Below are 24225 nucleotides of genomic sequence, written 5' to 3' on the forward strand. Positions count from 1 at the left end.
CGCCCCCTGTTGGGCTGAGGGCCCATTCCACTCGGGCCACGGCGGCTACTACTGCCCTTGGTCGGAGAATCGCCTTGCAGGACATCTGTCAGGCAGCTACGTGGGCCTTGCTGCACACGTTCGCAAGACACTACTGCCTGGACAGCCAAGTCCGGAGGGATGGCTTCTTTGGCCGTTCCGTCCTCCAGGACTTTCTGGTGTGATTACTGGTTCGCAGTAATCACACCAGGTGGTGTGACCACTGGGGTTGGTATTGCTGGGATATCTATTCTAAGGTAAGGAATCTAATAATAACCTGTTTCTTTCAGATGAACAAGTTGCTTACATTCGGTAACGATATATCTGTAAGAAACAGTAGTTAGTATTAGATTCCTTACCGCCCCAACCATCCTCCCCGTTCTGCGAACCGATATATAGGGTTAAGGTCATCCCCTTTCAGGGCACTAGTTTCATGGCACCAGTGTTGGTTTTTATCATGGCTCTGCATTTCGGGCGCGGAAAAGCTGTGTATAAGAACTGACGTCAGCGCGCAAGGGCGGCGTCTAAGTACTCCGGCGACGTCAGCCCGGCGCCGACGACGGACGCGGAGCCGCAGACGACGCCTACCGACGCGCAGGGGTACTGCTACGCAAACGTTTCCGGATCCAGTCTGACGCCTGGGGATATTCTAAGGTAAGGAATCTAATAATACCTACTGTTTCTTACAGATATATCGTTACCGAAGTAACTTGTTCGTTAGTGCTTCTGCCGACCCCGGACACGATTCTGCCCTCCTGCTGCTGATCTGAGCTCAAGCACGGGAAGGTAGAACAATAGGTTTCCTGTGACCACCTCCCCGAAAGGACTTAGTGTATTGGGCTGGGGTGTGAGCACTTGCCAGTGCCACCAGACTGCTTTAAAGGGCACATTTGGTGCTCTCCTTGCATACTCCAATTGGAACCAGATCTGGGAACACTCGGCTCCCCCTCAGAAACAAAACTGGACAAACGACATGGGAGTATCCTTCCCTCTGTCCAGCCCTTCCTCTGGGAGGGACCCCTGAGTCCTCCTAACCCATTTCTTAGGGTATAAAAGGATTTACCTGTGGGTGGTTCCTCAGATTCGTCATGGGACAACACTCAAGACTGAAACCACATCACTCTTCAACGGTCTGGACACTCGGACTTCGCTGAACTTTGCGTGGAACCGAGACTGCATAAAAGAAGACTACTGCTGCTCCTGGTCTCGCAAGCCTGCAAGTCTTCTTCATCATCTGTACTTCTTCAGGATCTTCAGCAGACCTGTGGGCATCAAGGACACCCAAAGGAATCTCCCTTGGCCTGAAGGCGTCACTTTCCTGGATCTGCAGGCACCGCAATGAAGCTGACTGGTCTGTTGCCCCTGACATCCCACGTACTTTGAAAGGCTCAGCAACACTGGCGGTGGTTCTGCGACTCCCTCAAGGCTTGACCTGTCCTCTCAGCAAATTTGAGGCCAGTATCCCTCATCGGAACCGCTGGGACTGAACCCCTGTGCACTGCATCGACTTGCTATTGCCAAGGCTTGTTGGCTCTGCACTCCAGATATCTTTGGGCTACAAGAAGCCCCAGCCTTCAGCTTGTCTTCATGTCAAGGTCAGCATCCTCACTGCATCCTCTGCACCATGGGCCTTGATCTTTTGGTGAGTTGCTTGAGGTCCTCTTGCGACTCCTGTGCCTTTGGCCTGGGGGTCATCTGCTTCAGTGGGCTCCCTTGCTTGCTCGGGGCATTCTCTGACTTTCCTGCACTTGGTGAGTCCTTTGGACCTTGCTGGTCCCAATGTTGCTCCTTTATCGTTTGACATGTCTGTTGCTGCTGAGGCTTTTTGGTGCTCCCGCCAGACACTGAACCCCTGGTTCTTGACTTCCGACGAGGGACAGCTCTTGAATGGCTCCTGATCTTCCTCAGCATCGCCTGGTCCTCACAGCTGCAGCAACAAGGTCACTGCCGTCACTCCTGCATCTTCTGTTATAGGTTTGCATCGCCATTCCCTGCCTCCGAGCCACCTCCATGTGGCATAGACTCTATCTCCTCTGCTTGCAGGTTGTTCTCTTCAAGAATCCACCCTTGGATTTCACTGGACGCTTGCACAGTGTTCATCAGAGGCATCTTTAATGAAGACCTCTATTGTGGTCTACTGTTATAGGTGTGCATTGCTCTTCTGTGCCTCCTAGTCCCCTCTGTGTGGCATAGACTCTGTCCCTTCTGCTTGCAGGTTCTTCTCTTCAAGAATCCACCCTTGGATTTCACCGGACACTTGCACAGTCTTCATCAGTGGCATCTTTACTGAAGTCCTCTATTGTGGTCTACAGCGGTTTCCGATGTCACTTCACACCTATGCACCCGGCTTCCCTGGTGTAGGTATCCTGGTTCCTGGGGTATCAATGGGTGGGGTGACTCTCCAACCTTATGTCTTCCACAAGGTTTCTTGACGGTCCACAGAGAGGGGTCCTTCTTCTTCAACACTGCAACCACGCCTTTCCTGTTGACTTCTATTGAGTATGAGGCTGTGTTTTCACTCTGCACACAGCCTCCATGGGGTCCCTGGGTAATTACCTTGGGTGATTCCTTGTGTCCATAGCTCTTCTAAGTCTCCTGGTCCAAGTCCTGACTTTGGTCGCAGTAGGGTTCCACTTTCTTAGTATATGGTTTGTTCCCCCCCTGGAGACCTCTGTGTATTGTGCTTACCTACCTCTTGCAATGAAAGTATTCTTGTGTATTTGTGTTGATATCTCTGGGTAGAAGACATACCAATGTGTTAGTGAGTGTTGTGTAATAAATAGACATATTGTTATAATGGCACTGTGTGGTTCTTTTTGGTGTAACCTGTACTACATTATTAATTGTGGTAAAACAAGCTGCGTAACACTCCTTCTGGGCTAAGCCTGAAGGCTCCTCTCCACAGCTACCACTTAGAGTGCTTTCTAAGGCTGTCTAAGGCCACAAAAATCACCATAAGGGTTATCTGGATTAGTGCAAGGTGCTTCACTTACGTAAGTGTGCACCATATACTAAGCCAGCCTCCTAGAGAAGCCCAGTAGTATCTCCTGTTGCATGAACAGCAGGGCTCGCAAAGGGTCTCTAAGTTCAGTACCCAGGCTTGGGTTGTGTCCCGGGTGGGAAACTAAGCCAGCAACCTCCTGCCTTATCACCCTCTGCAAACAGAGTTTGGGAGAGATAGACTGCCCAGCATTAAAAGGATCCCATCTATTGTGTCCTCAACATGTATAGTTCTGCCCTCTGGGTTTATGACTGTGGATTTCATGGAAAATTGAATCCCTGCCCAGATCTAGATGAGTGCGCCATGTGCAAATGCAGAATAGGTAGTAGAGAAGACCTGGCCTTGAAAATGCTTCTGGAACCGAGGGTCCTTAGAGGCTGCAATGTGTGTCTCTTGTAGAAATGCTATGAGGGCTCCTTTGTGTTTAAGAAAGCAGTAGATCTTTTAGCGTGTGACAGCAGTGTACATCCCCCAAATGTTCCAGGATATTAGTGTAGGAGTTAGTTTGAGTGGAGTACTGGTTTAATAATGGGGAGGTACGGTTGTGTGGCCCATATGGATTCGACCATTGTCTACCAACTGCTTGCTATCTACCCTGTTGCAGGTGCAGTTATGTTTTGATTGGTATTTGACCAGTGTGGTGGTAAACATTAGGAGTGTGGCAAACGGAACCGGACAGCAGACAGATGGCAAGCTTCCCAAACCAAGATATGAAAACCATTAGCTTTATTAAAGGGGATGTAACACTGGCCATTACAGGAGAGAGGTGAGGCCCTCCTGGTTAAAGAGGAGGTCCTGGCCTGGGATGGGAGGGGTGCACAACACAGGGAGTAACCCCCAGTGACCCCAAGCAAAACTCCTCCTGGCCCCTGACTCTAATAAATGACTCTAGCAGTCAGAACTGGATGCTAGGGCATGGGCAGGAGGGCCATTGGGTTCCTAAACTCATGTGGGGTAGCTGAAGTAATGTACTACAGGAGATTATTGGCAGTCTGATGTGTTACTGCTCGGTGAGACCACAGATCTCAAAATGGGAAGAGTGAGAAGGTGTCCCCTGCATCAGAGAAGGTGGATAGGAGGAAGAAAGGACAAGGAGTCAGGTCGCAAAAAGTAGCTGCAGCAACCAAGGCCAAGTGCTTGCCATCCCTTACCTGTTCAGGAAGAGCATGACAGCTGAGGCCATGAGATTGGTGCACTTTGCCATGGAACGTCTTTGGTGATGACTGGGCCTGCTGGACTCCGACTGGTGAGGTTTGGCTGCATGAGAGGAGGTACCACAGCCCTTGGCCCAGGCAGCCTCCAGCTCCGTGAAGAAGAAGACCTTATGGCTCGTCATGACCTTGAGTTTCATGACTGGGGATAGTAGCTGGTATTTGATGCCCATGTCTCTAACCTTCTTCTTCACACTCAAGAATGAAGTGCTCTAATGCTGGACTGCGTACGTATAATAAGTAAAAAAGCAGGTCTTCATGATTTTCAAATTCAAGGCGTCCAGCATGACTCAACACCTCGATGATCTCTTCCCTGTGTTTATAGTATAACAGCCAGGCAATCAAAGAATGGGGACCCTAGAGGGGTATGCCTGATTAGAATGTAGTATGCTCTCTCTATCAAAATAAGGGAGAGGTATTCTGGAAGTACATGAACATGAACATTTTGATCTATTGCTTGAGAAGCTCAGCCAGGTTCCTCCCCTCCACGTCCACGCCCACCAGGGAGACTGACTACTCTCAAATTGGTCTGCCTAGAGCGCCCCTGCCCTCTGCATCTGCACCCTTGAGAAAACGTATTTGGTCACTTAAATCCAGAAGTTGTCATTGATTATCCTGGGATAGTGGATACAGGTCCTGCCATGCTTTCTTAGTTTGGGTAACCCACTACACTAGTCTCTATTTGTTATTTTTTATTCAACTAACATCTAACGCAATGGCATCCACCTTGGCTTTGACCCTTGTGCTTATATCTTCCAGGATAGTAGCCACCTTGTCAGAACAAGTACCAAGTGGGCCTCTTCGGTTATCTGATTAGATTTCTCTGGAAGGAGAGCCCCTGAGTGGGTGTGCTTATGTCTTCCCATGTTGGGTAGGGAAGGGAGAGATCCGTACTGAGCTTGGGGTTAGAAGATGTGATCAATCAGTAGAGGCAGAAGATCCATATGGAGTTCAGGTGCACAGGGCAACGTGTATTGCTTTCAAGATCCAGCCAACTCATGGAGAGTGCGGAGTCAGCGTTTATTGCACAAGCAGTCTAGTTGCAAATGGCTTGGTTCGGATAACGAGGCACCGAAGTAGAAAGTCATCGAAAAGTCCCTGTTGGAGGTTGGAGGCTGGCTAAGTATATGGTGCACACTCAAAGGAGTGATGCGCCTTGCACTAAGCCAGGCAAACAATATGGTGATTTTAGTGGTTTTTGATAACCTTAAAAAGCTTTCAAAGTGGTAGGTGTGAAGAGCAGCCTGCAGGCCTATCTTGAAGGAGAGTAAAGCAGCTTGTTCTACCACATTTAATCAAAAGTGTAGATTGGATGAACACAGTGTTTATAAAAATTATTTATTTATTACACAACACAATCACTAACACATTGGTATATTTCCTAGCCGGAGACATCAATAGCAACCACTGGGAGGTGACCAGGAGGCACTGAAGCACAATGCCCACCCTTGGCAGGGTGCTCAGGAGAGTGGACAAGGTCTTTTTTGCTGCAGCTGTGGGGACCAGGTGAGGCTGAGGAAGACCAGGAGCCATTCACAAGCTGTACCACGTTGGAGTCTAGGTGCCGGTGTCCTGCGAGAGCACCAACAAGCTTTGGTAGCTGCAACTGGCTTTGGAGATGAAAAGATGAAATCATTGCGACCAGTAAGGGCCAAGGGACTCATTCAGTGCAGGAGAATCAGAGCAGGCCCCAAGCAAGCAGGTGATCCCACCAAAGAAGTAGAAAACCCTCGAGAGGATTCCCAGGTCGAAGGCACAGGAGATGCAAGAGGACCTCAGGCAGCTCACCAAAGATGGCAACCCATGCTGCTAGGGATGCAGTGAGTAGCAGATCTTCGAGGTGAGGCGCTGGAGGCTGGAGCTTCTTTAAGTCCGAAGATCTCTGGAGTGCAGAGCCAAAAAGCCTTGGCAACGGCAAGTCAACACATTGCACGGGGGATTGGTCCCAGCGGCTAGGACGAGGGATACTGTACTCCAAATTGCAGGCAAAACAGGTCAGGCATCTAGAGAGCTGAAGAACCACCACTTGTATTGCTGGGCTTCGGGAAGTCCATAGGACGACCGGAGAAGCAGACTGGTCAGCTTTGGTGGGGCACTTGCAGATGCAGGTGATTGACTCCTTCACTCCAAGGGAGGTTTCTTCAGATGTCCTCGATGCACACAGGTCTTCTGGCGAACCAGAGTGAAGCACAGAGGTGAGTCTTGTTCCATGATGAATCTGATGACCCACCCGCAGGTAAGAGTGGCTGGACAGAGGGGAGGCTACTCACCTGTTCTTTGTCCTGTTTCGTTCCACAGTGGGAACCAAAGGTTCCTGAAGTGCCTCAAACTGGAGTATGCAATGAGGGCACCAACTCTGCCTTTTAGTGCAGTCTGGGACCTCTGGAAAGTGCCCCACCCTAGCCCATTATACTAAGTCCTGTCTGAGAGGTGGTCAAACATCCCTGTGACAGGCAACCTGTTGTTCTACCTTCCCCAGCGCTGCAGCAGGAGTGCAGAATCTTGTCTGTGGTCGGCAGCAGCACTTGCTTGCTGGCAGAGCCTGAAATGCTGTTATTGGAGAACAGGGGGCTCCTCTAAGGGGTCCTCCAGTACATGAGATCATTCCTCCAACACCAGAATTGGTGTTGGGGGATGATTCCAAAATGTTTGATACCAAGCATGACCAGGTTCAGCACAACTGTTATAAAATTAGACATCATATAATTACTGATGTCTGCTATATGTCTTAAAATGGCTGACCGCACTCACAAAGCTTGGAGAATCGACACTGGGGTTTGTAGGGTTGTTCTGCTCATGCTGGGGCACCTTCCCACTTATAGCCATGCACCCTGTCCTCAGGATTGTAGGGCCTACCGTAAAGGTGATTTACAGATATTAAGTGTAGTGACCTCAGATATAAAAAAAAACTTGTATCTGTTGCGAGAGGTGCAAGCACCACCTCACACAGGCTCCCATGGGTGGCACAACACATGCAGCAGCCCATACGAGACACCAGTAGCCAATTGTGAAGGTACAAAAGTGATTACCAAAGCCATTTTGGGAGAGAGAGCACAGATGCTGGGGTCCTGATTAGCAGGGTCCCAGCAAACTACAGTCAAAACACACTGGCCCCATGCAAAAAGTAGGGGTAATCTTGAAAGCAGATCCTACTTTTCTACACAATCCCCCATCACAGGAAGTGGAAAAATGCCAGTGATGATAGGGCCGGAGAATTGAATGTAGCAGAGGGGCCCATTAGGATGGACCTAGAGTGAGTCATCCAGGCCTCGCAATGAGGCAATTGCTGGGGATGTCTGCAGACACAAAAGTGTCCAATGTGGGTATTCACCGACCTGAAGGGGTCTGGTCCCATGAGACTGGCCCAATTACAGCTATATGGCCAAACCCAAAGCGGAAGCCTGAGCAGTCCTGTGCAGTCTCTGTGGTATTGCTACACTACTAAGGGGGAAAATCCAATGGTCTCTGTGGTATTGTTCGACTATGAAAGGGGCCAATTCATCGGTCGCCTTATGCCTAAGACCTGGGCAGAGCACCAAGGAAGGTGGGAGGAGAGACACAGGGCCAGTTCTGATTGCCCTTCAGTGAATTGTTCTCATAAGGGTGGAGGTGCTTGGGAATGAAAGTCAATGCAAGCCCCAGTGGAGGGGGAGGTGCGTCTAATGAAGGGGGAGACAGGTCCTCCTCAGGAGTATGAGTTTCCCACTCACTGTTGTTCATAAAGGCCTAGGCCTGTGCTCCAGGTATTGCTTCCCACTCCAGGGGTAGGTAAAAAGGGCTCACTTGGAAGGATGTCATCATCAGGTGAGTGCCGGGATACAGGCCCAACCCCAAAGTCCCAGGCCAGCTGTATGGGTCCCTGGTGCTACAAGAATCCCACTCCCTCAGATGGAGTTGGATGTGGTGTGGATGGTGGCGGTTTAACGAGTATACTCCAGGAGCACCGTTAATTCATTGGCCATGGCTCTGCTCACGTCTGCCATGCCTCGCATAGTGGACGTATGTAGGGTAAAGGATTGACAGTTGCCCGACTCTCAACAGAATAGGAAAACCTGGTGCTTCCCCAACTCTAAAAACTGTGAATATAGCTGGGTCTGGGGGGACCTACGTGCAATATAGATACTATTAGAATAGTCCAGCAGTTTCATCAGCAAAGCACTTGCTTACTTCACTTACTTCATTTTCAGATCACGTTAACATTTGTTTTAACATGAATAGTTGAAAACAAGTGACTTTTGTTACTCATTTTATTTTGAGCTAGCAGTGTAGATCTACTCTGGAAAATTATGCTTATGATTTTCACTTTCTGTACTGGTTCCAGGGTTCTCCCTGCTGTTCAATACCACTTTAGACAAGCTTGTTATACCTTGGCACCACCCACTGCAGTGATCTCTGTTTTGCACAATTCTCCAGTATTACATCTATCATAGATTCACATGCCTGATTCTTCCCCATCATCATGGTGGGAGTCCCATGGTAACAGCAATAGAAAAGCAATGCTAGTAGATAAGCTTTAGAAAACCCATTTGAAAACAATAGAAATTGTTAACCTATTGACATTGTTTAAATCATCCAAACTTCAGCTAATTAAAGCAGAGGCCCAGAAGCACTCTTCCCTTACTTACCTCAGATTGCTTGCAGCACGTTACGTGATAGGGGGTCTCTCTGAGCTCTGCTCCCTCATCTTTGACCTTTTGATCTGTCAGCTATTTGATGACTTTTAGAATCTCCTGCTACTTCTAAGGTACAGTGTGAGCGATTACTTCTCAAAATTTTGGTTATGTCTGGGGTGTCCAGAAAAGGCGTTTATAGGCCTTGCCAATCCTGTGGCAAATCCAGGCTATATTCAGAAGATCTCCACAAAGAGTGCTTATACTGCTTGTACCCTCAACACAAGTACTGCAGTATTTTTTCTTCGAAGACACTTAAAGACAGGGAGACCACACTACTTTTCTGGCTCCAGAGAAAGTAGAAGGCTCAGTCAGATTCTGATAGTGACGAAAAAGATCATAAATCCTTAAAAAGTGCAAAAATGAGGACTCAGCCTTATCTGCCAAAGATTTAAAGCGGGCAAAATCCCATTCCAGGGAACCAAGTGCTGGGGGGGTCAAGTGACAAGGTTTATCCTAGACCTTCTCTTTCTCTCTCAGAAGATCTCCATCTGCTCCTCCTTCAGTTTGTGTGACACCCTTCGACGAGCCATTGACACTCAAAATGTGCCCGTCTCCAGGTCCGTCAACAACACTGTGTATGATGGCTTCGTCGTCAAGAGTGTTGATGATACAGACAGTCTCGACACCATTAACCACATCGGTGTCGACGATGAGAACTTCGAAGGCCACCTCCTGCTCCTTGTTGAAGGCTCTGACGACAACAACTACATCGTCAACGAGACCATCAACGAAAGCCCGCATAGGGCCAGTCATGTCTTCATCATCGCCACGCAATATCCAGTCGACGAAGACTACATCGATGTCGGCCCTGTCGATGACATCGTCGATGGTCCTGTCGACGACAACAAAAGAGACCATCCACATCCCTACGAAAGGAACTGCAGTCTCTCTCCAGGCGGATATTTTAAAACTTTCACCATTACCTTCTAAAAGGCTCTTAGAGTTTCGGGACTCTGGAGATGAAGGTCTGTTTGGCCATGCGTATAGTCCTTCACAACTGAATGTGAAGGGCTAGGTAATGGAAGACAAAGAAGTTGACTAGGGTCAGACCACTTACCTTCTAGGTGAATTGTCTTTCCAGGATAGGAACAGATAGGTTGCCCACAGGTTTTATACCTCTTAGTATCATTATCCCTACGAAGAACAAGAGGGGGAACATCATCTACAAGGATCCTCTATTTCAGTTTCTATGTCTCTGGTTACAGACCTACAGTTAATAATAAATGACTATAACAAAAAAATTCCGGAGGCTAACACATCAACTCTGCAAACTCAGAGAAATGTGGATACTCCTGACTCTGAGCCTCTTAAGAGAAGTGCAGCAGTATCCCTTCATAAAGAGAGAACTGTTCCCCACCCATCACAATAAGAGATAGTCTAGCTGAAAGTGACAACAAACATCAAACAGAAGAGGGTGAAATTCAATTTGATGCAGCAGTTGAAGATCCTGAATGGGATGAGTACATGGCCCCTCTATCTGCTTCACCGACTCCTTCTCCAGCCGACTCGCCACCTGCGGATTTGGTGGTTTCTCACCTGAGTGGAGTGAGCATCTAAGTGTTTCAATCTGCCGCTTTTAACTAAGCATGCAGAATGTTTCTTGTATGACTTTAAAGATGTGGCTCAATGTTCAGTGAGATCCATACAAATTCTGGACTAAATTTGGCAGGAGGGACTCAAGATATTAAAGACTCCAGCATCTTTGGGGTCAGTGGTGCCAAAATTGATACAAAATATAGAGCACAGCATGCATGAACTTGTCTTATTTGTCATCCCAGGCCTGGTTCTGTTATAATGCAGGTGGCACAGAGTAGGGCTAAGAATTAATCTTCTCCATGTTCGGCTCCACCCGATAAAGAAGACCTTAGAATCTATAACTTCGGGAAATGGTTTTCGGCAATGGCGACAACTGCAATAAGAGCCTCTAATGCCATAGCGATTCCAGGGACATATGAGCGGCAGATGTGGTCTGATATGGTGACATTTATCGAGTATCTCCCTGATAACAACAGAAAGAGGCAAGAAGGATACTTTTAGAAGGTGAGAAAGCCTCTACGGAGATTATTGACGCAGCAATGCATATCTCCTCCATTGCTTTTTTGTCAAATGGCTGAGGAGCAGTATTGATGTGCCAGGGCTGGCCGAAGGCTACATCTTTCCACCCCGAAGTGCAGTCGAAGATCTTGGACATGCTATTTTACTGCAAAAATCTTTTCGGCAAACATGTGAACGAAGCTCCCCAGTCCATTTAATCGGGTACTTAGACTGCCTGCTCTATGGATTCACTCCAACAAAGAAGTTTTTTCTAACTTTCAAGGAGGAAGGAGCAGGGCTCAGTTCACTTCACAGCCTCTATACCAACAGGACAGATATCAGCCATACACTCAGCAGGGATTTCGACCAATCTACCTCTCACAGACAACCTACAGGGCAGTTGCAGGTTCCACCTATTCTCAACAACCAGCTTGAAGACACCGGCTCCGGCTGGAAGGAAATCTCAAGACAATGATATGTCCCTGGCACCAGCCATCTCCATCCCATCTCAGAAATTCTGCAATTTTCTTTTCAAATTCTTCAGTTGTTGGAAAAACATCTCTTCAGACAAATGGTTTTTAGACGTAATCCAGTGCAGTCACAGCCTGGAATTTGTTCAAAAGCCTCCAAATTATCCACCATGCAAAACATCTCACAGACACATCATTTCACTGAAGCAAGAGATCAGTGTGCTTCTCGCCAAGGATGCAATAGAAGAGGTCCCGCCAGATCAGCGCAACAAAGACTTCTATTCCAAATTTTTCCTTCTCAGAAAGAAACCAGGCAAACAGAGACAGGTGATGGATTTAAGGCTTCTGAATAAGTTCATCAAGAAGCAATCCTTCTGAATGCTTTCCTTGCAGGAAATTCTTCAACACCAGAAAAAGTTCTTCCTTACTTGCTGCATCTAGCAAAGTCAGGTTTGTCTCATGCTTCTGTGAAAGTTCACCTGGCAGCAATCTCCAAATTCAAACGGCAGAAAGAAAAGCTCTCTTTGTGTTCGAACAGACTCACTAAAGAGTTTATGAAAAAACAGTTTCGGGCCTTTCCGCCCAGTTAAGCCTCCACCGGTGTCCTGGCATCTCAATACAGTCTTATCACAATTGACTAAGCCTCTTTATTTTATTATTTATTTTATTTTATAGCACTTGTAAGGCGCACAGCTACCCACAAAGGGTTACCCGGCGCCGGACTCGCAAGAACACAATACCACTGGAGAGAGAGCGTCAAAGCATTTACTTATTGAATAGCCAGGTTTTTACGCTTTTCCTGAAAATCATATAGCTTTCCTCCTTGCGTATATGAATAGGTAGTGAGTTCCACAGCGTTGGGCCCAGGTAGGAAAAAGATCTCCCGCCTATTCTGGCCCGTTTGAACCTTGGTACCACAAAGTTTGCAGCTGTGCCTGAACGAAGACTGCGATTTGGGAGGTAGGGTTTAGCAAGGGCCTGTAGATATTTAGGGGCAGTGCCAGCTTTGATTTTAAATAAATAACTCAGGGCCTTAAAACGAATCCGATTTTCAACCCTAAGCCAATGTAGCTCCCTAAGATGTTTAGTGATCCTGGCGGATCTAGGGATTTTGCAGAGCAGTCTGGCCGCAGCGTTCTGCACTAATTGCAGACGCTTTATCACTGCCTTATTCGAGCCCAGATATAAGATGTTACCGTAATCAAGCCGAGATGTCACTAAGGCATTGACCATGGTCTTCTGGGTAGTGGGCGGCAACATCCATACTATTTTTCGTAACCATTTAAGAATGGTAAAGCATATGCCTGCCACTTTGTTTGCTTGTTGAGTCATAGATAGACTGTCATCAATGATGACTCCAAGGTTTCTGACCTGCGAGGCTGAAGATGGAAGTTTGCCTAATGACGATGGCCAGTGTGAGTCGTTCCAGAGATCTTTACTATTTCCTAACAGAAGGACCTCTGTCTTGTCTCCATTTAATTTGAGTTGGTTGGCTGACATCCAGTTAAATATTTCTTGGAGGCCAACTTTTAATGCAGAGGGGACAAACAGATCAGATTTGGAGAGTGAAAACAGGACTTGCGAGTCATCTGCATAGGTCATTAAACTAAGACCAAAGTGTTCTACAAGATTGGCCAGTGGTCGTAGATACAAATTAAAAAACAGAGGGCTCAGAATTGATCCCTGTGGCACCCCATGAGGAGAGTGGAATACCTCAGAGCATGCCTCCGAAGAGGAAATCTGGAATGTGCGGAGGGATAAGTAGGATCTAATCCATTCTAGAGCTTTGCCCTCGACACCATTCTCCCCCAGCCTGGCAAGCAGTATGGAGTGAGAGATGGTGTCGAAAGCCGCACTCAGATCTAACAAGACCAGTGCTACTGTTTGTCCGTCATCCATAAGTTCTCTGATCTTTTCTGTAACCCCGAGCAGAGCCGTCTCCGTAGAAAAGCCACTCCTGAAACCAGATTGGGACAAATGCAGGAGCTCATTGTTTTCCACATAGGTTGAAAGTGCCTTATGAATATGTCTCTCTAGGATTTTAGAAAAAGCAGGCAGTAATGAGATTGGCCGATAATTGGCCAGTATCATGGAGTCTGCGCCTGGTTTTTTAAGTAGAGGACTGACCATAGCGTGTTTCCATAGAGCAGGAACTGTGGCCCGCTCCATGGAGACATTCAGTATCTCTGCTATGGCAGTCAAAGCAGGGTCCTCTAAATTTTTTATGATACTGATAGGAATAGGGTCACGTGGGGAACCCGATTTAATTGATTTTAATAGTTCCTTCAGTGTGTCCAATTTAATGGGAGGCCAGGCTTCGAGATGACATTGTACTCTAGGGACTAGGGCAGTGTTTCCTTCCTTGTCTGTGGTCTTGCTGTCATTTTTAATATTAGAGACAATATTCTCAATCTTATTCGTGAAAAAAGAAGCCAAGTCCTGGCATTGTTGGGTATTGAGAGGGGTAGGTTCTGCTCTAGAGTTTTCACCAGCTAACTCTTTTACCATATTAAAGAGAGTCTGAGATTTATTTTCGGCCATGTTTATAGTGTTGGTGACATAGCATGCTTTAGCTTTCGTGCAAGCTGAATGGTAACAATTTCTGGCTTTCCGGTAGACTTCTTTTTGGTAGAGGTCGTAGTTTTTCCGCCATTGCCTCTCTAGAGTTTTGCAGATAGATTTTTCTTTCTTCAGGGCTTCTGTGAACCAGGGAGCGGGAGGGCGATGTACTTTCCCTTTGCAACGGGCTAAAGGCAGACAAGTGTCAACAGCACCAGTTAACCACGTTTGTGTTGACTCTGCGATGCTATCCATATCACCATCTCTTTTTAAGCCTATTCACAAGACTCACTTAAAATGGCTTTCCTGTAAGGTTGCCTTTCTCTTGGCTTTTACCTCCACTAAGAGAATAAGTGAAATTTAGGCTCGGACAGTCCGAGAACCATATGTTCCGTTTCGGGAGATCAGAGGAATTCTGAGAACTAACCCCAAGTTTATTCCAAATGTGCCAACCACTCTCAATGACCCTATTGTTTTGCTAACTTTTTTCCGTAATCCTTCTTTGCCTGCACAAAAAGGTCTTCATTCTTTGGACATGAAAAGATGTCTCAAGTTCTACCTGCGGTACAAAAGGGGGTGGTTCTACCTGGACCGAACTAAATCCTTCAAGAAATCTGATCAACTCTTAGGGTCTGATTATGATAGCCGACAGTTGGACCGCTGCCCATTATTGCGGCCGTCAGGAGAGACCACCCGATAAGCAGGCACTGGTCCAACCACCACATTACAATGCAACAGCGTGCACTCTTTCACGGCGGCTTGTGCTGTGGTTCAAGAAAAGGGCCGGAGCAGAAGCCTCCATGAATATGAGCAATTCCTGCACGTCCATGGACTGTGTGCCACGCACAATGTGGTGCATGGCACATGGTGCATGGAGGCACGTGGGGGCATTACATGAGCCCCCCTGCCACTTTACAGCTGCCCATGATGAATGGGCCCCTGTTTGGTCCAGCAAAATCCTTTTTGGACAGCCTTTTCATAGTGGGTTTCCCAACATTAAAAAACTGTCGGAAAGGGATATCGTAATCCCGACGGCAGTGCCTGCCTAAGCACCGCCGCCATGCAGGAATATGTTTCCGATCTCCACCCCATCAGAATCACTGATCCTGGTGGAGGTGGTGGTCTTTCCCCCAACCGCTGTGGGTCCGACTGCCAGTATTTTTATCCAGTGGTCGGACCGAGGGGCTGTCAGCAGGCAGACAGCCACCGACGGCCTGTCGGTGACGGTCTGCCCACCATCATAATCAGACCCTTAGTCTCCTATGCCTCACCCAGAAAAGGACAAGCCAGTATTGGATGTTGGGTTGCTGCAGTCATCAGATTCTGTCATGAAAAAGCAGCAAGGCCAATGTCAACGAAGGTGAAGGCACATTCCACAAGAAAAGCGGCAGCTTCTTTGGCCCTGTTTGCGAGGGTTTCACTCCCTGACATCTGCAAGGCAGCCACATAGGTTAATTTCCATACTTTTATGAACTACTATGGCCGGGACTCATGGCACAAAGCTGATATGGCAGTTGGACAAGCCGCTTTACAACGCCTGTTTTCATATGGTATGCAGGTTGTTCTTTTATAACAAGGTGCCTTTTCATATTTCTTTTGCCTTTCTCTGTCTTTTATTGAAATTTCTAGTTCATCATATATGATTAGAAGTTCGGTAGATGTTCAAATGTTATATTTTAAAAGTCGCCTTTATGTGTTTATGATATATATTGGTACTTATGGAAAACATTATTTCGTCAGTATATCATATTTAAGGTTGTGATGGCTCTCATAGTGAGAAGGTTCGGCTAACGCACCTCCCAAAACGCGTTTGATACTGCTCGCTACTCTGATTTAAGCATGTGAACGTAAGAAAGATATAATACTGGAGAAAAAAGAAGTTACTTACTTGTACACTGTAGTTCTCCTGTAATGATATCTCCCATAAATTCATATGCGACCCTCTCTCCTCCCCGTTCAGGCTCAACATTACTTGACCTCTTTTCCTCCGGGTATGTCACTTGTGCTCAAAATCTGAGATGTGGTGGCTCTGCAGGGAAAGAGTGCTTCTGGGTCTCTGCTCTGATTGGCTGAAGTTTGGATGCTTCAAAACAATTTCAATAAGTTAACAATTTATATTGTTTAAATGGGTTTTCTAAAGCCTATCTGCTAGCATTACTTTTCTATTGGTGTTACCGTGGGACATCCACTATGACGGCAGGGAAGATTCAAGCATGTGAATCTATGAAATATATCAATACTGAAGAACCATAGTGTACAGATAACTTGTTTTTTTTCTGGCAGAGATCACTGTGATATTTTTTCACCCGAAACGTGTGGGCTATATGCTTGGGGATGGAAGTCTGCTTTGAATGTGTTCTTTCTGTGAGATGTTGATGTTAGTGTAATGATTGGAAGTGAAGAATGTGATGAATTAGTGGTCCCATACATATATCAATAAATATTTGAAGAGTTTATTAAAGTGGGTGTCCCATGCGTAGATTTAAATACAATTTTAACAAGGTTTTCATAGTTAGCTGTTTGATAATTTGATTTCATTTTGTATTTTTCAGTTGAATCATTTACAAGAGTTTCATCCATTACCCAAGATCATTTTAGAATATAGACAGGTAAGACTGTATTTTTTAAGTTGTTGCAAAGAATGGCGAAAGCTGTACATGCCTTGGACACAACAGCAAAATGATCACAGAAAGGGGAGTATCTTAAGAAGGCTCCGTCTTCCCAGAAACAATTATGCTCTCCTCTCCCAGAAATGCATCCCAAGGTGTACAGATCTGTCCTATGTCTTCAGCATCTCCGTGTTTGGATGAGTGATGCACTCCCACCCTTAGTTGAGTGTGACCAGAGATCTGTCAAAGTAGCAATGAAAAAGGGAAAATCAGATGACATACATAATCGTGCCCATGCCATGTCCCTACTCACTTAAATACTTTATTTGCTTTCACCAACCGCAACAATCCTTTTATGGCTGTGGACGGTTTTGGATGTGCCAACCCTTTGGTCAGTTTAACGTATCAGAGCACAGGTGTGCATATTTTTCCTTTTAAATTTCACTTGCTAGGCTCCCTCCTGGGTCTCAAAGTGCTGGGGTCTAAAATAAAAGGCCACATCTTCTGCGTATGATTTCTCAGTTACCCATGACATCCTCACAGGTGTAGCAATATAGACCCTGTCTGCTGTGCTGCCACAGTAGCGTTGTCTGAATATCCCGACAGGTCCGGCTTTAGCGCTGGTGGTGCCCAGTGCGACAAGCATTTTTGGCTCCCCCACACCCCATGACCGCCTCCTCGGATTCTCTCACTACCACAGGGCAAACGGGCCCCTCATCTCTCCAATAATAGGTCGCACTGCCCTAAAGCCGGCCCTGTCCCCCGATATAAGTGTCCTAAATATTGTCTATAAAAATATATCCCCATTGGAGTGGCTGATAGAAAAACCCCAGTGGGAGAATTCTTTTGTAAACGACATTTAGTGCACTTTATTTATGCCAGACTACTTTTTAAAACAATATTCTGACAGGCAACCTCGCCTCTACCTGCTCTCCAGTTCTGGTTCAGCAGTCTGAGTGACAGCATCTAACTCTTTGGTGTTACACGAAGGAACAGGCTCCCAGTTGAAGCACCAGGAGGGAACGCTACCACACAGGTTCCACATATTCTTGTAAGCTCTAGTAGGCGAGCTGCAGCACACAAGAAGGAGCTAGCTTGCTCCGCTTCTGTACAGCATTCCCATGAAGTCTGGTTTCTAAATATGCAGACAGTACCTTTTTCTTGCAGTGACTACTACTATCTGTCTCTGGCACACAAGATATCGACTTGCTGTTGACTCATCATTTGCCCCATTCATACCTTCCTGTGCAATACTACTGGTGGATTGGCCTGTATGGAATCTTGCATATTTAGTCCAGGTTTTGTCGGAGAAGTCTTCAAGTTTGTTTTTCCTAAAGGTCCTTGCTCTAATTTTTGTGCTTATTTTATGCGTTTGGTCTGTCTTACCTTGTCCCTAGGTTTTCAGTTATACATGTATGCGATAGTGCCCAGATTACCATGAATCTTCGGGCTAATATGTATACTATGGTAGAAAAGTATCACAATTAAATTGGTTGAGGTACTGGTTGACTTCCCCTGGTTAATATTAAACACTGAGGAGGTAGATAAAGAATATGAGTGTGTGGGAGAAGGAGGTTTATGGGGTCCTCCTTTTCCTTCTCCAGTAGAGACACCGCTTCTTGCTCAGTAAATGGAACGAAGTAGGCTCCTTGTAGTGCCTAAGGCTGCTGCTCATCTGTTCCAGAATACCTACAGATAGTAGTCTATTCCTTGGCTTCCTGTATTCTTTGTTGTTGCTCCCGATGCTTGTTTCCACCGTGACATTTATGGGCTCATTACTACATCCTTCGATTTAATCTGATGGTCTAACAACTAAGAAAAGCCATAGGCTCTGAAACTCTGCATTTTAAGGGGTTTTATTACAAAGAGGCAGTAGGAGACAGGGACTTCTCTGTGATGGCTCTCAACTAGTTTCCCTTTGGAGCTGAATCTCAACTGCATCAATTATTAACAATTGTCTAAGCATGATTGCCTTGTCAGTTTCGGTTATTAAATTTATTTTCAAAACTTAAAACCCTAAATACTAGGGAATGCAGCCTGCTTTGCCTTTTTGGTTGTGATCCAGAGGAAATAAAAGTTGTGCTGGCCCTACCATGCTGATTCAGTTAACTCCCTCGATTTGCATAGCTGCCAAGGTTTCAGATTGGTTAAGTGTGACATTTCCATGTTTTCAGTGTGCTTATGTGCGACATTTCATCGTCTTATGCCTGACACTGTGTAAAGAAGGAATCCAGGAATCAGGTAGGTTTAAATAATTTATTATAAGTAGAAGAGGAGTGAGGCACAGTACGTTTGAAAGCAATAGAAACCAGATCCAACTGCCTAGTCTGGAACATGGAACAGTAGTTGTACAGCGCAGGTACAGCATTCCATGTTCCAGTCAGGGCATGACATGGAAGTAAAGATAACAAGAAAAGAAAATGCAATACATCTCATTCCTAACAAAACTAAAAGACAAACAAAATAATTCCATAACAAGTATAAAATCAATCAATACTCTTGACTCTAAAGCAAAATCGTTAACAAATATATCTTCTCGGCAAGTTTATTTGTCGAGCATTACTCTTTTTTAAGTTCAAAAGAAAATTTTATTTTGGGGAAGGGGAAAGGAATAAGGTGTCAATACATAATATAATGAGAAATAGAAAGTATAAATACATCAATAAGTAATGGGCATAGTACAATCATAAACAACAATGAAAACCAATCATAGGCGTCAAAAACTGAGCAAAAGAAAAACAGCAGTTGTGGAAATAAAAGTATACAAAGGGAAGTACAGACAATTTGATAATGTAGAAGAAACGGAATGTGTAAAGGGCATTTAAGGAGGTTTGAGAAATTCTTGTTGTGAAGGTTGCGGGCAAAAAGAGCGTTTAGTACACACATCAAGATAAAACGTAACAGGAAGCCATAAGTCCATGCGTTTAGCTGCCATGTGGGCCGGAAAAACAAAAGCAGTGTCTAGTCTGTGATTATGGCAAACATTGTATCACCATGCTTTAAAAGAGATGTTAGAGAAGGTCTTCCAGTTGACTGTAATTTGCTGAAACGCAACAGCTAACAATAAATCAATAATCTGAGTATTAAATTCAGCATCGTTCCAACAGGGAGAAAGACTTCCTAGAAAAACATGAGTGTAAGAGAAAGGAATGCAAGTATGAAACATTACATTAATTTGGGCCCAGACCTGCAGCCAAAAGTCATGAACCGGTTTACATGAAAATAACATATGAAACAAAGTCGCCTGCGGAGAAGAGCAGGACCAGCAAGTGTGTGGAGTGGTGGGAAAACGTTTATGTAAATCAAATGGGGTGAGAAGAAGTCTATTATAAATAAAAAACAAGGTTTGTATCAAGGTCGCTGCTCTAGAGGATTTGCGGATTTTGTTCCATAGCTTATCCCACATAGGAACGGACCAAGATGCAGCAAAATCCTGTTCCCAACATTCCTCCACCCTAGACTTGGATCTGATGGAGTCTCTAGTGTGAAGGTGCTTGTAAATGGAGGAGGCTTTAGGAGTAGTGCGTAGAAAGGAGTGAAGTAGTGAGATAGAAATAGAAGAAGGAGAGAGAGGTGCGTGTAGGATGCGAGTGTAAGTTGCCATAACAGTTTCTTTAAGAAGCATATACTTATGGGTGAAAGAAGCAGGCAAGCCAAAGTTGGTGCGAAGAGTGGAGAAGGGTATGAAAGAAGAATGTGAAAATAGTTGGGAAACCCAAATGAGTCCTTTGTGCCGCCACGACTTCCAATAAAAGGGCTTATCTCTTATCAAAAGAGAAGTGTTGTGCCAAATGGTGGAGGCAAGGAACTCAGCAATAGTCACAGGGGGAGGAGGAGAGGAAGATAAAAGTAACTTAGCGGTAAATTTGTGGATGGGAGTAGGAGTAGAGGAAGGTTTACGTGAAAAAGAAAGATATTCAGCAAGAGAGAAAGGGGAAAGGAAGAGGCGCTCAAGTTTGGCCCATAGGGGACAAGGAGTTGTTGGGTCTTGCAACCAGAGGGAGGCCTGTCGTAATAGAAACGCCTTATGATAAACTGGGAAGTCTGGGAAGTTAACTCCACCTTCTGACTTGGGACATATAAGTCGGGCAAGGGACATTCTAGATTTTTTATTGTTCCAGAGAAAAGATGTCAGAGTTGAGTTAATTTTCCGAACAAATTTAGAGGGAATGGAGACAGGAATATTAGAGATAGTATAGAGGACTATGGGAGACAACATCATTTTAATTGTATCAAGGCGGCCCCACCATGATAAGTAAAGGGGATGCCATCTAGAAGTTAAGTCTGATAATTTTTTAACACATTTATTTAAACAAAGGGAAACCGTGTCCGAAATAGAAGGGGTGATATGAAGGCCAAGATATTTAATGTGCGAGGAGCTCCTTGTAAAGTTGGAGGCACTAAAATCAGGCTTAAATGTGAACTTTGTCAAGGGCAAGATCTCACACTTGTCATTATTAAGTTTATAACCAGAAATCTGGGAGTAATCATTTACTTCAGCCAGAAAGGCAGGAATGGATTCAGTTGGATCGGAAATAAAAAGTAAAATGTCATCTGCATACGCGGCAAGCTTAACTTGAGAATCTAAAGCATGAAAGCCATGAATGTTAGGGTTTTGACGGAGTTTGGACAAAAAAGGTTCTAAGGCCAGGTTAAATAGAAAAGGGGATAGGGGACAGCCTTGACGAACTCCTCTTCCCAAATCGAAAAAGGAGGAGACCAGGCCATTGGCGCAAACCGCCGCACGGGGGTTGGAGTACAATAAAGAGACTAAAGAGATAAATTTAGGGCCAAAACCAAACCATTTAAGGGTGTGAAACAAATAGGTCCACTCAACCCTATCAAAAGCTTTCTCAGCATCTAGGGCAATTGCTGCAAGGGCAGTAGGTAATTTATGAGATTTTGATAAAACATTAAACAAAAGTCTAGTGTTATCCGTGATAAATCTGCCCTTGACAAAGCCTGGTTGTTCCTCGCCTAAGAGATCTGGAAGTAGAAGGTCCAGACGTGCTGCAAGCGATTTAGCAAATATCTTGTAGTCAATATTGACCAAGGAGATGGGCCTGTAGTTCTTACAGTATTGAGCGTCTTTCCCTTCCTTGGGTATGAGACAGATATGAGCGTCAGAGAAAGAGCCTGAGGAAGCGCCTAAGGCAAGAAAAGAATCTAAGAGAGAGTGTAGTTTTGGAAGAAGGAGTTTGGAAAAATGAAGAAAAAATTCAACAGTGAAGCCATCTGGTCCAGGGGCCTTGTCTTTCTTGAGAGTCTGGAGTGCTAGGAGTAATTCATGTTGGGAGATATCTAATTCCAGGGAAGATAGATCGAGAGGAAAATGGGCAGGTTTATGTATGGTAGAGAAGAAATGATTTAAAGAGTGGATGGAGGGCTGAGTTTCGGAGGAGTATAAAGTTTTGTAGAAAGAGGAGAATTCAGTCAGGATGTCTGCATCTTTATGTTGAAGATTAGAATGAGTGTCGTAGATAGGCTCAATGTTCAGTTTGTTGTGCTTAATTTTCAGATAGTTGGCTAAAATTTTCCCTGCTTTATTTCTACCACCATAGAATTTTGCACTGGATTTCAATAAATAGAGAGAAGCATCCTCTGTAGACTTTTTGTTGAAACTCATTTTGGCATTAACAAGAGCTGTTAAACTGTCTTGTGAATGAGAGGTAAAATAGGCGTGTTCCAATTTCTTGATATCCTGAAGAAGATCACGAGTAAGTTTGCATGCAAGTTTTCGTTTCTTTGCAACATATCCGATTATAAAGTCTCTTGCCGCAGCCTTAAAGGCATCCCAGACAGTGTGTTTGTGGGATGGAGGAAGTATCATTAAACAAAAAAAATTCATCGAAAAATGTAATAAAGGAAGCAGTGAATTTGGAATCCAAGAGAAGGGAGTTATTAAAACGCCACCTCTTAGGACCAACAGGTGTAGGAAGTATGTCAATATGGGCTATGGTAGGAGCATGATCCGAAAATAAGATGGGACCAATTTCAGCGTTAGTAAGAGTTTGGGAAATATTATGAGTAACAAAAATATAATCAATGCGGGACTGGGAGTGGTGCCATGAAGAATAGAAAGTAAATTCTCTCGTTGTCGGATTGCACAAGCGCCAGGCGTCAATAAGCTTGTGTTGAGAGATAGCCTGAGTAAATAGCTTATGAGATTTATTGGGGGTATAAGGAACCTTGGAGTGACGATCAAGGAAAGGGTCAAGGGGTTGATTGCAGTCGCCTGCTAAGATGAAGTTATCATCAGCAAATCTGGTGATATGGTGGGAAAAAGCATGCCAAAAAGCAGGATCACCACCAGTAGGGGCATAGACATTAAGAAGGGAAATTGGAACACCCTTTAGAGACAGCTTAACATAAATCCATCGACCTTCATCATCCGATTCCTGAGCAATAAGGGAATGGGAGAGGGTTTTACGACATAGAATAGCTACACCATTTCGCTTACCATCACCCTGGGAATAGTAAACCTCACCTACCCATCCCCGTTTAAGTTTAGCCGATTCTACATCAGATAAATGAGTCTCTTGTAAAAAAGCAACATCAACATTCAATCTAGCTAAGTGAGTTAAAATTCTTTGCCTCTTGATCGGAGAATTAATACCCTTCACATTCCATGTAATAATTTTCAATGACATAATATAAAAAACAGAAGAAAAAAAGACCAATAACAACAGGAGAAGAGAAGCCCATGAGAAAAGATAAGCAGAAGAGAAAAAAATGAGCATTAATGCTAGAAAGAAAGGAGAGAAGGAGTAGGAAAAAAGAGAGAAATATAAAAGGGAAAGAGAAGAGAATGCAGGAATGAGAAGAAAGAAAAAAAAAGAGGGAATAAGAGGAGAGAAGCCAATGATAAAGGACAAGACAAGAAAGACCGAAAACGCAAGAAAGGAAAATGCAGAAGCAAGAGAATATGAAGCGAAATATTGAAGGTTGAGAGGGAGAGGCAAGTACATGAAAAAAGACACCTGTAGGCATAAAAAAAAAACGAGAGTCAGGGAGAGCGGGACAAAGGGGACATTAAACATGATGAACAAGAAGAAAAACTGTACTTACGAGAAAGGAGGGTAGCACAATCGGGAAGAGGATCAAACGAGAAGAAGAGGCGGAGGGGGGAGGCCCAACTAGGGAAGGTCGAGCAAACAAGGTCAACGAATCACCCACCAAGGGGACGAGACGGAACGCGACATATAACCTGTGAATAAAGAAGGAGAACATTAGGAAAATGATACCACTAAAAATAAAAGGCAGAAGAGACCATGTAAAGAGAAGAATGGTGTAATGAAAAAGAACACAAAGGAAAAAGGAAGTGAGTATATCAACATAAGGGAGGAAGATGCATAACTGCTAAGTACGAAACGTCAGGTGAAGAAGAAAGAACAACAACAGATCTCAACCATCAGAAGAGAGAGAAGGGGTAGAAATCACGGAGGAAAAGATGAAGATGGACCAGAAAGGTCCATGTCAGCGGCCTGGCAGGAATTCAGGAAGCTCTGAAGACGGACTGGATCCTCGTAAGTGGTGGTTTTGTTGTTGTAGGTAACCCTGAAAAAACAGGGGTGGAAGAGACCATATCTGGCACCGATGGAACGAAGAGCGGGTCTCATATCCAGAAAGGCCTTGCGTCGATTCGCCGTG

General features: G+C 45.1%; 1 protein-coding gene across 1 annotated transcript in view; it reads left to right on the top strand.

The window, feature by feature from the left end:
• The window catches only part of POLN (DNA polymerase nu), a 2377116-nt gene that overhangs the window by 1352676 nt on the left and 1000215 nt on the right, over positions 1-24225 (top strand). Inside the window, exon 16 of the mRNA XM_086964459.1 lies at positions 16519-16575. Within this exon, the coding sequence (XP_086820585.1) occupies positions 16519-16575 (57 nt within the window). The remainder of the gene's footprint in view (positions 1-16518; positions 16576-24225) is intronic.

This window comes from Lissotriton vulgaris, chromosome 3_2 (assembly GCF_964263255.1).
Source record: "Lissotriton vulgaris chromosome 3_2, aLisVul1.2, whole genome shotgun sequence".
Classification (NCBI taxonomy): Eukaryota; Metazoa; Chordata; class Amphibia; order Caudata; family Salamandridae; genus Lissotriton; species Lissotriton vulgaris.